At 41.4% G+C, this 16,189-nt stretch overlaps 1 protein-coding gene across 4 annotated transcripts in view; it reads right to left on the bottom strand.

Annotated features, from left to right (window-relative positions):
- Nucleotides 1-16,189, bottom strand: part of INPP4B (inositol polyphosphate-4-phosphatase type II B) — a 606,962-nt gene that overhangs the window by 59,671 nt on the left and 531,102 nt on the right. For 3 of the 4 annotated variants that reach the window (XM_059722033.1, XM_059722037.1, XM_059722035.1), the window contains exon 24: nucleotides 5,174-5,286. The exons of the other annotated variant lie outside the window; for it this stretch is intronic. In XM_059722033.1, coding sequence (XP_059578016.1) covers nucleotides 5,174-5,286 — 113 coding nt within the window. The remainder of the gene's footprint in view (nucleotides 1-5,173; nucleotides 5,287-16,189) is intronic. 4 annotated transcript variants of the gene reach the window in all.

Here is a 16,189-nt window from a genome sequence, read left to right as displayed (position 1 = left end):
CCCAATCAAAATCCCCAGCCTTGGTGGCTCTTTAAGAAAACACTCCTATTAACTCTTTCCTATGATGCAATATCAAGGGTACAACTGATTAAATGGAAAGACAGTATACTTATAACTATTAAAAATATTATTACATAGCAGAGAATTAATGGGTTGCACAGACCTAATGGAATACAGTGGTGCAAAACCCCATTCAATTAAAATCCTAGCTAAAAAGAGATCAGATGTTTTATGAATAATGACTATAGTTATATTAGGGCCTTCCTACGTGGTAATTTTGGGCAGCTCCTGGAGCTCTAAACACCTGAATTGTTCACACATTAACACCTGAAACTAGTTTTAAGCACTCCTTATGTGGCTCAAAGTTACACCACTCCAGGGCAGGATTCTCTCTGATCTTTGCCACCCAGCTTGTGTTACACTAAGGTGTAGCCACTCTAGCTACACGTCACCATAGACATCCCACCCGCCCCCCTCCCCTGCTGGTCCAGATTGGACCCGCTGTTCCCCTCACCCCACTGTCCCCACCTCCTCCTTTACTTGTGTCTGCCTGTGCCATCTCCCCTGTGGGGGCAGGCAGGGAAGGGTTAACCTGCCTGCCTAGGCCCTGCCATCATGGCTGCTGCTCTCTGGGCCAGGCTTGAGAGAGAAGCTGTCCAGCAGCAGTGGCAGCAGGGCTGGGCAGGCAAGTTAACCCTTCCCTGCCTGCCTCCCTGGGGCAGACAGAGCAGGCAGCCACATGTAAGTGTCAGGAGGCAAGAGGGAATACTGTGGGGTAAGGAGGGAAGACCCAGAGGGCAGGGGACAGGGGGAAAATCCAGAATGGGAAGGGAGGGTATTCTTATTTTTCATTCCTCCAGTTCCCTGCTGACCTGAAGTGTGACTGCTCCAAACTTGAGCTAGCACTAACACTGATCAATATTTGTGCAGCTCACAGTGTAGGGTCTACAAGGCCCTCAAATAAGATATGGTACAAGAACTCTCTCATACTTCAAGGTCTAAACATTTGGTGGTAAGAAGAAAAATTCTCTATGGGCTGTATTCCCTAATTGTACTTAATTTTTAGAATGTCCTTTGTAGCATCAGATCTCAGTCACTGCTGGAGACAGGATGCTGCAGCAGAAAAGATACTGGTTATATCCAGTTAAATAGTTTCTCTGTTCACTCACAGGCTAAGTGCAAAATCTGATTTTAAGGAAGATAAATAAGTGTAACTGCGTGCATCTCTACACATGAATTTTACTGAGAAGTTGACTAATTAGCTCTGTAATAAAGCGTCACTGTCTACATGAGTGCTGGTATTAGGGTGCAGTAAATTAACTCCAGAATAAGATGATACTGTTAAGGACAGTACTATCTTAAGCAGAGTAATTAAATGTGACAAAATGCATGTGTAGATGGTGACAGGGGCTGATTGGGGCAAAAGGGTGCTAAAGTCTAGAGGCTGCCTGCCACCTGGTAGGTTTTGCACCCTCGTGCCCCAGCCAGCCCCACCACCACCCAATGCCGCCACCTGGAGCCTGGGGCTGACCCCCCACCCTAAACTTGCTGCCGGCCCAGGGTTGCCTCATCCTGGCTCAAACTGCTCCTGCCCTCAGTGCACATGTAGATGCTACATCCAGGAGCGGTTGACTCCGTCTCAAACAGCTCTGGAGTTTATTGTTTTGCCTTAATGGCACATGTAGATGCACCCACTGGCCAGATCCAGACGTGCAGATGTGTGTGTTTTGTGGTGCCACAAACCTCTTTGTGATGCCACAAGCCACATGCCTGGCACATTAAAACATGATCTGCATTACAAATTTGCATCATGGGGGCAAAATTTGCTACCGGTGAATCTTGATAGCAAAAAAAACCAAACAAACAAACAAACAAAAAAACCTGAAAAAAGGGGCACACACCATAGGAGCCACTGGCAGACATGGAGGCTCGGTCCTCCTGGGAGATACTTTGGCTGCTGGCCAGAGGGCCTACTTTCCTTTAATGCCACCCCTACTCCACCAGCACACTGGGAGCTGGGAAGAGTGGGGAAATGGCATTTTGCCCTGCATGAAAATATACAAGCAGGGGTGCGTGCAGCAGCAAAAAATAATGGCACAAATTTGTGCCACTGCTTTTTTGCCACTGCAAGCACACAGCCCTGCATGGGGGCATGCACCCACAAGTACAAAATCTAGCTTTCACCTCTTACTCAGTAGTCACCACTACAGGAAACCTTTATATTAATAGTATTTGCCAATGTTTTCTATGCAGTGGACATGGACAACTTTCCTACTAACTTTAGAAAACTAAATGTCTGTAATAACCATTTGGCAAATGTAGGCTTTTTATACATTTTGTATAGCTATACCATCGTTCCAATATAACAAGGGGTAATATATATATATATCATAATAACATCATTAATACCTTACAGCTGGGAACTGTGACTTTCCAATACAAACACACTGATGCATTATGTTATCAATATCAAAGGATTCAGACTAATCAGAATCAGGGAGTTTATTCATAATAGCATAAATTAGGGGATATGTAACATAATGAAGACAGTTGTTGAAGTATTTGTATTTCAGAAGACTGTTTCTTTCCACAAATTTTTTGAGGATGTGCTGAATAGTTACCAATGAAATCTTTGGAGACCTGAAGTAAAAGTAAGTCTTGCTCAGATCTTCACACTATATTTTATAAAGACCTATACTGATTTACCTTTTATGTCTTCTAAAAGCTATGTTATAAGCATTGTAGAAAAATGTTATTGTTATAGACATTACAGGACTGCTATTGAAAAATGTATTATAAAATGTATTAGTCTCAATATGAAATTGTTTTAGTAATATAAAAAAAGGCAACATTATTAATTACTAAGGAAAGTACATGAATGTCATTCACAACTGGGAACTTGTAATTCACCCTTTTAATGAAAGGCAGTTCATATTATACTAATATTTTGTATTACTGTGCCATTACTTTGACTTAAGTAGTATGTGCATTTCAGAATTTGCAGGAGGAAAAGAGTTCATATTTCAACTACAGTATATACTAAAGGCCAAACTCATAGTTGGTATAAATGGGCAAAACTTTACAAGGGTAGCAAAGGTATATCTTTAATCCTGGGGACAATAACCCTGCCCAGTTCAAGTCCCAGACATGCTAGAAATCATCAAATTGCATGCCTACATGCCATGATGACATAGACAAATGAATAAAATAAGTACTATTTATTTAAAGTTGATTCCTGGAATTCCTGTTGAGTAGCAGCTAAACGGTTGCTTACAAAGTTAAAGTACTCTAATGACAGAGTGAATGAGAATTGAGAATGAGAAAGAGGTTTAGAAATATGAAACAAGTAGCAAATCAAGGAATTGCATCTTTCATCATCATTGACACGTACTCAGTCAGGTGGGTGGCCAACTGGCTTAGGGACCACACCCAGAAAAGTGGTGGTGGATGGTTCCTTCTTGGCCTGGAGGGAGGTGGGCAGTGGGGTCCCGCAGGGTTTGGTCCTCGGACCGGTATTATTCAATATCTTCATCAGCGATTTGGACGAGGGCATGAAGAGCACCCTCTCCAAGTCTACTGATGGTATCAAGTTATAGGGCAAAGTTAGTACACCGGAGGGCAGGGAGCAGATTCAGGCTGACCTGGACAGGTTGGATCAATGGGCAGAGAGAAATAGGATGCAATTTAATAAAGATAAATGTAAGGTACTCACCTGGGAAGGAGGAACCCCCAGCACATCTATAGGTTGGGGAGCGTCCTTCTCAGCAGCTCGGAGGCAGAGAGGGATCCTGGAGTCATAAGTGACTCCAAGATGAACATGAGCCGGCAGTGTAACGAGGCCATCAACAAGGCCAATCGCACCTTGTCATGCATTAGCAGGCGCATGACTAATAGATCAAAGGAGGTGATGCTCCCCCTCTATGTGGCACTGGTCAGGCTGCAGTTGGAGTACCGTGTCCAGTTTTGGGCGCCACACTTCAAGAGGGACGTGAAGAATCTGGAGAGTGTCCAGAGGAGGGCCACTCACATGATTAGTGGCCTTCATGAAAGACCCTATGGGGGGAGGTTGAGAGAGCTGAATCTCTTCAGCCTTCGCAAGAGACGGCTGAGGGGAGATCCTGTGGCCACCTATAAATTTATTAGGGGAGGTCAACAGGGAATAGAGGAAGCGCTGTTTACTAAGGCACCCCAGGGAATGACTAGGAATAACGGGTGTAAATTAGTTGAGAGTGGATTTAGGTTAGATATTAGGAAGACATTTTTCACAGTAAGGGTGGCCAGGATCTGGAATGGGCTTCCAAGAGAGGTGGTGCTATCACCTAGCTTGGAGGTCTTCAAGAAGAGGCTAGATAGTCACCTGGCTGGGGTCATGTGACCTCAGTCCTCTTTCCTGCTAGGGGCAGGGGGTCGGACACGATGATCCATTGTGGTCCCTTCCAACTCTACGATCTATGAATCTATGAATCATGCCCCTCATTTCTAAAGAAATGATAGGCTTGACTAATTGAAATTTGGACTCCCACAATGATGGATTTAGTTTAAATTTAGGAAGAAATAACATTCAATTTAGTTAATATTCTTATGAGTATGCATTATTAACTAAGGTACTGATACTACAGCATTGTACAAGAATTCACTCTTGTACATACATGGGGTTGTAATGATTTTCATAGGTATAGGTACAGGCATAGGCATTTGACTATGTGGAGCTAAGCGAAGGACTGGTATGTAGATATGCATATCATACTGTATTTTACTGAATCTCATTAAATTTTTTTCATAAAGCTTCACCATAAACAATTTTCTTAAATGTAAGCTGCTTCTCCTGGGGATGAACTGCAGGATACTGATAAGTCTTCAGCAGTGATATAAGGGGTTGAATTATATACATTTTTTATTTAATAATTTTGGCAATGGAGCCCTTAGTAGTGAGGAAATTGGGGAATTGAGAACTAGGGGATTCAGGTGCTGAGAGGCCAGCTAGACCCACAACAGGGTCTCTTTCTTTAAAAATATCTGCAGAATAAAACCAGACAAATATAGCTCCATGGTTCTGTAGCTGCTTCTGTGACCCCAATCACTATAATTTCTGAAGTGTTTCCTTAAAATACCAAAAATATATATGGAAAATTAGTGCATCATATGTGAAAGTGGTGAAAACTAGAAAGCTTACCGTTGCAGCCAGCCACATGATTTCTACATTCTTTCTTTTTTTGGACTGGATATTTTGATGGAGATTTTCTAGTAATCCTTTTAAGTCTTTTTGTTCTTGAAAATGTGGTAAGCCTAAAAAGAAGGAAAGGTTATGCTGACAAGGATTTCTTCACTATACAAAAGCTGTTATGTCTCATTTAGAATTCATGCAGATTGCAATGATAAATACTGACTATTTAATGAAGAAGAAAAAGTACCTTTTCCTTGTAAATAAAGGGCTTTATTTTTAAAGATCCCATCCTGTGAGATACTAAGTGTTTTAATTACCCTCTCTTAAATTATAGTTGAGACTATAGGGCACCTTCCATGTAGCCTGAGTGCTAGATCATATTTGACAGTTAAAATAGAAGTGAGAAAGCTGAGAAGAGAGTCCGAAGAAAATCTGGTATTTTATGGCTGTGTACAGATCTGGGTTTTAAAGAAAAGAAAAAGAAAAGAAAATGGAAAACAATTTTTTTAAAATGCTGAAAAATTTCTTGTTGATATTTTCAAAAAGAACGTCTCAACTTTTTGGGTCAAAACAATGTCTTTGCTTACAACACTTTTAAGAGATGAGGAAAGGTTAAAAGTCCCAAAAGCTAAACAGACTAGTTTGTTCAACATGACAATTTGTTGGGGTAGGTTCCAATTTAAAATATAATTTTGAGTAGACCTAATATGATTGTTTCAAAACATATCTCTGTTTAACTATGGGGCAGGAAAATACATTATTTGTACAGCTGCATTCTTTACACACCCAAATTCCCTCTTGAGGACATATCATTGGAAGACATTAGTGACTAGGCAATTAAGTATTGGCCACTTTCAGTTATTCTAGTGCTTCATGTATCTAGGCAAAGAACAGCATATTTAACATCACCTTTGTACTCATTAGTATTGAATAATAGTAGAGACAAATTCTGTCAGTTTTTCCGTATGTCTTTTTCTTATAGAAGTGAAGAAAAGGAGACATTAGCTGTTAACATGCTTCAAAATATAACAATATCTTGGAGCCAGAGAAAGCATCATGGAACCAAACCTATTCAGAAGCCTTTCTTTCCTTCAGGTTGGTAAATTGACTCATTTTGCCTACACTAAAACCAATCAGGGTGTTCCTCCTACTGCTGAAACCACGTTCTTTAAAACTGGAGTGAGCCAAGTTTATTTCTAATTCACAGAGTAAAAACTAAAAGGTATTATAATGCAGGTCAAATATCCATTCTCCTAACCTGCCCACAGCTAGAATGACATCTGTTTGATCTACAAACTTTCATTTTTTATCTCTAATGAATGCTAGTTTCTCTCATCCATAGTGCATAGTTGAGAAGTCATTTAAAAATACATAAAAAGAAACATGAATATGCTAAAAATCTCTTGCAGTTGCCTGATCCACATGCTATATTGCACCACTGAGAGCCCAAAGAATATTGAAGAATGCTTTTAGAACTGGTTTTGTTATATTTTTTCTCATAATTTTATTGAAAATTACCTTCCCTACATATCTGAAAGATATAGTGCATCTACTTTTTAAATCTACAGCAACAACATAAAATGTTGTTCCTCAATATTTCTAAACTTGTATCATATTATCAATATGGAAGTATTAGTTCCCTGATATGCCCTTTCTCCAACACATAGGAATGATGTTTAATTAGTCAGACATGCATTTTTATTGATATGGCAAGGGGGTTTTTGTTTTGTTTTGTTTGTTTTTAACATACAACATTCCTAAAATAAGTCATATCTTGGCACGTTTGACAGTGTTCAAATCCTGAAAATCTTTTAACAGTATTAAACTGACAAATCATTCTTGAGGATTATAGAGGAAAATGACCCAGAATCACTGAATCCTGTCAGCTTCTCTTCTGAGGAATGCACAGTCTACAGAAGTGACATGGTACCAAGCCAGGGATTCTTGATTTGCATGTGGATCCTGAGAATATTGCATGCCAGCCTCTGCTCAGGTTGGAGAGGAACATCACACAACAGTCTGACACCAGAATGGGTGCTACTCAAGTATCAACACGGCAATGTAAAACCACAGTGACATGGGCACTTCTGAATTCAAGTTGATAGTTCCTTAAACTGAAACTTAACATTCTTCCACTACACTATTGCCTTTGTGTATATTTAATCACATTTATTTTATAATAAACATGTTACATTTGTGTACTCATGAGGCTCTAGCAGAGGTACTGTATTTTGGGTCACAAATATACAACTTGATATGTTCCACATTTTGGTAGGAATTTATTCCAAAACATATTGTCATCACTGATTATTTTCAGTTTAATAGGAATAACAAGTCAAAGAGATTGAAAAATGAAGTATAGGCAGGGGGAAAGATTTTTTTTTTCAGTATGATTTGAATTAAGTTGGAAAGTCAATGAAGCAGAGAAATACAGCATGACTGCTCCAGACGGCAAATCTGTAGAGGAAATTTTGCAAACCAAAAACAGTGTAAACTAGCAGAGTAACAGAAGAGGACTGAAGAGCAGAGAGACTGAGGACTATAGAGGCACAAGATGGAAACTAATAGTGTGTGCTGAGTAGTTCCTAAAAAGCATTACTTTTTCCCCCCAGAATCCAAAATGCAATATAGAAATGAAGAGGCAGACAACGAAGCTCTGAAAATGGCAGTATATGACAGTTTTGTGAATATGCCTGTATCTAGTTATGAATTCCATTTGATTTGGCAACACTACTGTGACTTTAAATTGTCATTGTTAGGGACCTAGCAAAACTGCGATTTCACAATTGTCACAGAAACTGGAATTTCAGGCAGCCCCAGTGAAAAAGCACAAGATCTGTGCTTTTGGCAGGATCTCTGGGAAAAAGAAAACCTTACTGAAAATAAAATGCTGGCTCTCTTTGGGGAGCCAGCAGTCCTTGTGGCCACAACAGCCTGACCACACAGCCCACCATGGGGGAAGTGGGGCTGCTGACATGGCAGGATGACTGCCACCCTTGCCCCTTGCTGCAGTTGGCTGGAAGGGCTGTCCAGCATATGGCCTCCAATCAGCAGGGAGGGGTGGGGCCGCATGATAGACAGCACTCGCAGCCAACCAGCAGCAAGAGGCTGACCCATTGGGGCCTCTCAGCCAATCAGAGGCATGGGGTGCCTGCTGCGCTCTGCCTGTGAAAACTGCTGCCTGGCTTGCAGTTTACCTGTGAAATCAGCCAGCAACCACCTTGATTTAGGTAGACCTAGTCATTGTGAATGAGATATCTATGTTGTGGCAAGATGTTGGCCCTTGGAAAGAAACTATTTTTGAAAAGGTGTGACAATATAATCTAAGGGCAATCAGTATTGAATGGTTTTCACTTGTTTGACCAGAGGAATTTCAGCCGGCAGGACCTCTGCTTTTGAAGGGTCTCTCTCTTCAAAGAAGTATGTCTAGATAAAAGGTGGAGCAAGAATTCCCTCAATTTGAGCACATGGCTGCAGAGCTGCACTTTTATCCAACTAACCACATGGCCAAACGGGAAGGGTCATTTTACTTTCTGAAAGAGAGTGGAGGCAACAGGGCCTTTGCCTTCCATAAGAACTTAAATAAAACCCCATGGATTCTTAAAAAAAAAAAGGGGGGGATGAGATGTGATAGGGAGGGGGGATATCAGGTGTTTGTTGTTTTCCAGACCTGTAACTCTTTTGTACTTTTTAAGAGTAAAGCATATACTTCTTTAAGAAACTCCTTTATTAAACCTGCCTCCTTGCTTTACTGCCATGTAGTAACTAGCAACACAGCTTAAACAACCAGGAAGACTCAAGAGAGATATTGCTTAGGTAAGTTGGGAATTCATTATGTCTAAGGCACTGCCTCCAGGGCAGAAAACATGATACCAGTGCCAAAAGGGTGCAGGATGTATACCTGGAGTGTGTGCCCAAGTGATCCATAACTTGAGGCAGTGGTTAGGCATGTGGGATTCAGTGGTTTGAATTAGCTCATGAAAAATAGGAGTCTTTTTAAAGAGCAGGAGTAAACTAGTCTGTGACAGGATGATGTAGACATCCTACTTTGCATGGAATTTTTAAAATGTTGGAGAACTGGGACTTTTGAAGGCCAGAAGGATGGAAAAGACAACAGTGGAGGCACAAGGAAAAGGAGGCTATGGGAAAAATGGACTTAATTAGTGGCCTGGATGTTATACAAGACTGGATAGAAGCAGAGGGGTGGAAGAATATATATGGGTCAATAATTCAGAGAGAGTGATGCTTGGTAAGGTCTCCTAAGATAAGAAAATAAGCCAGAATGTATTTGGTCAAGACATGATGTATACAGTTGACAGGAATAAATGGTAAAAGGTGTTTAACAGTATCTACACCATTGAGTTACAGCTTATTAGTGGTTATATATGCACATCTGTATATACACATATATACACACACACACATTTTTATACGTGTGAGAGGAACTAAAGAGCAGAAAGGGAGAAGGTAAACATAAAAAAGGAGAAACCTTTAAATCTTTATAGAGAAAGGGCTCTTGGAAAAAGAACCATGAGCAGAGATGGAAAATATATGGAAGTTAAAGAAAGTGGTGACTAAGGCAGATAAGCATTAGTTCTTAAATGGAACGTGAGAGACTCACACAGATTTGGAAGTGGCCCTGGGCAATGGAATACCATGCAATGTCCAAGTCTGTAATATGGCAATAAGGTTAAAGAAACTGAAAGTAATCAGCAGAAAAAAAGAATGAAGTAAAATGAGGATGACCTAGAAAAGGGCAGTTACGTTTTGGCAGCAACATGTAAACAGTAGAGATGTGTGAACCGGGCCATATTCGATTTGGATTCGGCCAGAATTGGGGACAGTGATTCTATTAGTTGATTCAGATCACTGTATTGATTCAATTCGGCCAAATCCGAATCTGAAGATTTGATGCTGATTTGGAGAATTAGCGATTTGGTCATAGACACAGCTTTAAATGTTTTTTCTACATACCTTGAGGTACGAGACACGGCTTGTGAACGCTGTGATGGTGGGGCAGATAGAGCATTCCACAGGAGCATGGCGGTGGACCTGCGTGCTTGGTGGCGGACCTGGAAGTGGACTGGAAGTATTTCCAGTCCTTTTCCAGGTCTGCCACCAAGCATGCGGGGAAACCCCACCCAGGCTCAGCGATTGACCACGCACAGACCCTGGGTGCACCGCTAGACCCAGGAGGCACCAGTCGCCAAGCCAGGGGGAGGGTCCCCCATGCACTCCGTGGAGGACCTGGAAGTGGACCGGAAGTGCTTTTGGTCCACTTCTGGGTGTGCTGCCAAGCTGGGAACACCCCCATGCTCCCGTGGGATGCTCCATCCACCCCAGCATCTCAGCATTCACGAGCCGCCTGGTACCTTGAAGTAAGTAGAAAAAATATTTAAAGCTGTGTCTATGTCTGAATCACTGAATCTCTCCGAATAAATCTGGAGGGTTCCGATTTGATTTGGAGAGATTAAAGAGTCTCCTGATTTGATTTTGATTCAAAGATTCAGCCACCGAATTGGGTGGAATCTCTACTGAATTGAATTAGCAACTGAAGCTTCACACAGCCCTAGTAAACAGATCAAGTAGCTTTTTATTTTAAAAAAAGAAAAGAAAAACAACACACACGTGCACATATGCACACAATTGGAGACAGCCTAGACCAAGAATAAGTAATAAATAATGTCGGATTAAAATAAAAACATAGCTTAAAAAAATTCTGGAAGGGAAAAGATTCTGAAGCATAACTCATTGTGTAGAGATTAGTATGTGCAAGACCAGAAGACAGTGAAAACAAGCAAAAAATATTTCCATCCATTTGAAATTAATGAACTAGCATATAAATCAGAAACTAAAAGCAGTCTGAGATCAACTATTCAGAGACACACTTACGGATGGGTTCCTCAGGTGATGAAAAGTAGTAAGTGCTATTTGTATGAGAACTTTTCTTTTTAGTTATTTAGGTCCAGGGGACATAGCAGACTTTGGAACTCATCCAAGAAGGATTACTGAATACTGTTCCCCAACATGCTATCTGACCAATACTATCCTAAATCAGTTAGTATTTTCTTGTACATACACTGCTGTAGGATCTTGAAAAATTAATTTAATATACAAAAATGTGGAGCTCCATGTGTGTGCACTGTGGATAGAAAGAATCCTCAATCCTGGCAAAAACATATGCACCAAGTCAGGGATGGCCTACAAAAATGAAAGTCATGTCTTTCAGGATAAAAAACATGGCTACTTAACTTTACAGTAACTGTATTTCTTCAAGATGTTCTGCACATGGGGATCCTATTCATGGTTTGGACAAACTTCCTATATAGAAGCACAGACTGCTTTAAGCAGAAACATCCTGAATTGGTTGCACATGCATGCTGTTTTACACCTCCCCCCTCCGGACATGAGGGGTAAAACAAGCCAAACTTCCAGTCAGGCCTGTCATTGCCCAGAATTCAGATGACAAGATTCTGCACTGTGAAGAAGAGTGGGTCATGGGATCCACCTTAAAACCCCATGAAAAGATGACAATTTTATGCAGTGTTTCAGTTTCAAGTACTACAGTATGCTATGTACTCAAAAGTATATAATACAAAACTGTTTCTTGTAACAATGAAGAATCTAAGGAAAATCTATACATGCATTATATAAACAAATACTTCATTACAAAACACATCTGCTAGAACTGCTTCATGGATTCACTAAAAGGAAATTGCTTTGAAAATAATGGCCATATAGTCAACTGTGAAACCTATTAGTTAACCCCACTTTAAAATTGTAAAGTCTTACAGCTTTTATTCAGAAACACAAATAATTCTGTTCTACACCTTTACATGGAATTCATGTTCTTAGTCATTTAGCATAGAAAAGGTAAAAATTATCATTGAATCTCCAATATTTACTTGCTGAACTTCTGGGATCTTCTTAAGGGTCAGTTTTCTCACAAAAGGTCCTCAAAAGTAGCTTATCTTGCACTTTATTTAGAAGAGATATTTCATCACATAGTGAGAAAACTAGCCGGAATGAGCTGGGGTGCCACCGCACGAGTACTCCACATCTCTGCTATGGCATGGTCTTCACAATGGCCAAGTACTGTGCATCTGTCTGGGCTGCTAGCACTCATACCAAATGTGTGGTTGTCCAGTTAAATTCTGCAATGTGTGCTATCACTGGAACCATGAAATCTACACTAATTCACTGGTTACCAGTGCTGGCCAATATTGCTCCCCCAGACATTCATAGTGACGAAGCTGCATACAGAGGGTTGTCCACATGAATAACAACCCAGACCTTCCCATCCACAGAGATTTAAAGAACCTCCAAGCTCACCACTTGGTCTCCCGGAAAGATTTGTGGACACACGTACAAGCCCTTGTAGGACATGATAGCAAAGCTGCGGTCACTTGATACACAAATGGTGTATTAGGAGTTCTGCAAAATGTGACTGCGGTAATCCTGATCAACCTATGGATCACATAACAACACTCTGCTCTCTATACAAATTTGATGATGACATCACAGAGATACGGTCCCTTTCCTCAAGAACATTAGACTGGTTAACTGACCTTAAACTGTACTTATAGTTGTTGCTCCAAGTCAGCTATACAAAAGAAGAAGAATCACCATTTCTTCAGGATTAGGTACTTGAAAATTAGAATTTACTGTCAGGGACAGTAGTCTCATGCAGCCATTTGAAATGCTGAATGTCTCAGCTTGTAAACTATTTAGATTACTGCTGCATGCAAATAGTGGGTAAATTTATTAGTGAAAGACTACTTTCAAGCTAATGTAACAACTCTCAGTTTCAGGCAAAACAGGATCTCTTACAGGGTACTTAAGTTTCCATTGATTTTTAGATTGCAGAGATGTCTATTCCAAACATCAAAGTCAAGTTGTAGCAGCCCAAGATGAAAATAATTTACTGATTAACTGTCAAGGAAAAAGGAGGATTAACCTGAATTGTGCTAATTTCAGCAACTGTTAAAAATCTCAGCAAGTAAGAACCCACCAGCTTATATGGAATATAATTATGTTGTTATGGCAGGAAAGTGTGCACTTGCTAAAATTCATCACGTAAACCCACAAAGCCTTGAGTCAAACCTGTCAAAAACCAGCAAGAAAGAAAATGCAAGCAGCAGTAATGATGACAGTGAGACTCCTCGAAAATGCTTCCAAGCACTGAGAGTTACTTATTGTGAATAAATTTTCTTTTTAAAAAAAAAAACCTTGGTTATCTATTCACATTGATGCTCTTACAGTCTAAGCATAAGTGAGTCAGTAGAATATGGGGCCTGATTATAAAAGACACCAAGTTTACTGTTGAAAAGCTCATACTGAACATATTAGTTAACCTGCATAGGCTTATCAGTGTACCTCCTTTCCAATATCAAACCCTCTATACATGAAATAAATAAACAACTTTTATAGCATAAAAGTTTATTGACATGAGCTTGGGGTGGCCTTAAGAAAGCCGGTTGTGAATTACACAAGTCAGACTAAACATGTAACAACTTGCATTTATTTTTTTTCCTATTATGATAGCAATCACAATGTGCTAGTCACAGACCACACAAGAAGAAAGACACAATCTGAGTGCAAGGCAGTGGCAGACAAATTTTTTGGCAGGCATGCCACAAATTAAATCCACATCTTCCCCTAATGCAGGGGCAGGCAAAATACGGCCTGTGGGGCTCCTAGAAAATTTAGTAAATTAATATTTATTTGCTCCTGCCTGCCTGCCAAAGATTACAGGAGCCAGAAGCAGTAGGACCCAGGGGGAGCTCACAGCAGGACCGAACAGCCCAGTCCCCCCTCATTCCCAGCCATTTCCCTGCCACCGCCCTCCTCCAGCACCAGGTAGCTCCCAGTTGCATCACCAAACTGTGGGAGCATGGGGATACACCAGTACCCAAGGTGTATGTGTGCGCGCACATGTGTAGGGAGAAGCAGAGCATGTGTGCGTGTATGTGTGTGTGTATAGGGAGAGGCGGAGTGTGTGTATGTGTGTTCATAGGGTGAGTCCCACATGCATACCCCACCATACACATGCACCCCCCGTCAAACTGCCATACATGTAAACCCCCACACTCTCTCACACACCCCAGCTACCCTCCCCCATACACAGCCCCCAACAAATCTCATACCCACCTACACTTCACATATCCACACACCCATATGCTCCCTCACCCCACAGCCTCACCCCCTCCCCTATCCACTCCCCACAGACACACCCACACCTTTCCCCACACCCCACATACCCACAGTCCCCCACAATCCTATACCCACCCCAACATACAAGAATAAGACTTTATTTTAAGCTATTGTATAATCTCTGTGTATACTACACAAACACAAGTAAATCAGGACAAAAATATTTTTTGAGATCAAATTAATGAACGCTGTAGACATTCACTTTTTAGAATATCATTTGATGTTTTTCTGGTTCTGAGAGGGCACAACTCCTTGCTGGAAGGAGTACTTCCAGGGGCAAGGGGGGGGACTTCTGGTGGCAAAGGTCAAAGATTAGGGAGCACAGCCCCTGTCAAGGGGCAGGGCTACCTATGCAGCCCTTGACAGTTTGCCAAAACTTGGTACGTGGCCCTCCATCTGAAATACTTGCCCAACCCTGCCCAAATGCTACTCTGATCCTCTTCTCTTGTCTTATCTGCTGCTCTGCTTTCTGCTCCCTTCACTATCTGGCACTGTTGTCAGCTCCCTCATGTGCCACACACAGAGGCTGCTTGTGCCACAGATTGACCACCTTAGCCACATCCACACAAGCATGGACATTTGTTTCCCTGGGGACAAAAAGCACCATCATACATTGTGCTGCTGCTACTTGTCCCCAGGGAATGCCTGTGCCACGCACTCTCTGACACACAGCAGGTTACCCTAGGTGGGGAGGCGAGGCTGGAGCCAGCACTAGGCTGGCCTCAACAGTCTTACCTGGAGTCCTCAGGACTCCTGGGGCTGCAGCTGTGTCGATCCTGCTGCTCAGAGCCTAGCCAACAGTTGGAGTGTGGTTCTGGATGGTCAGGCTCTGCTTTTGGATGAAGTGCTCTGTCCCCACATGCGCCGCTCTGCTTTTTTTCTGTTCAGGTTTTTTTGACTCCGAGATCTCCCAGGGTCAAAAAATCCCTCTGTGCTGCTACCTTGCAGTGTTGAGAACAGCTGAATGTGCAGTATGAGGCACCACAGATGTGTCTGCAGTGCCACAAATTGCATGACCATGCTCACCTGGATGCACCCTCTGGTGTAAAAGACAAGCAACAAACCAAGAGACTATTTAGTCAATCATACTGAAAACCCCTTATGCAACTGTCTTTCTCTCTTGCCAAGTTAGGCAAATAATTGTATGCTGGGGTTGTGATAAGAGGGGTTTGGGAGGCAGGAGCTGCAGTCCAGGAACAGTAATAGCTAGTTCAAGAGTCATGTTCCAGGCCTGACATAAAAGAAAGTATGCTGTTAGATGTAAGAGGGCATGCAGTGACGTACAAAGAATTTCAGAACACAGGACGAGATAAAAGCAGTCAAGCACAGATGGGCAGAATTGTGAGGGACTTTGACAATAAGCACCAAAACTTTGAACTTGATATAATGAAGAAAGGGTTAATATCTTTATCTATACCACATGCTTATAGGAAAAAAGGATGTTTATAAAGAGATTTGTAAAAATTATTTTCTATTTGCACATCCCTTTTCGTGGAAGGCTGAATGTTGCAAGTGTGCAGGGTTGGAGGCTAGAATAAAAATTACAGCTTTGCCTGTTAGACTGTAAGCTTTTCTGGTAGAGGAAATGACTCTTATTACCACCATTTTACATTCCAGTCATGCAGGTCACTTGTGATGAAATTGCCCTTTTTAGTGGTTTAATCCCATCACACCTTACACACACTGCATATTAAATGACTTTGTTATGTAGCAAACTAAAACACATCCCAATGTATTTTAGTTTGCTACGAAACAAATTGCAGGTGATGCATCCATTCCTGGGCCTCCCCATAGCTCAGGGGCTGCTTGGTC

Source organism: Alligator mississippiensis, chromosome 2, assembly GCF_030867095.1.
Source record: "Alligator mississippiensis isolate rAllMis1 chromosome 2, rAllMis1, whole genome shotgun sequence".
Lineage (NCBI taxonomy): Eukaryota > Metazoa > Chordata > Crocodylia > Alligatoridae > Alligator > Alligator mississippiensis.
Note: the sequence above shows the minus strand (reverse complement) of the source record. Positions and strands in the feature narration are given on the sequence as shown.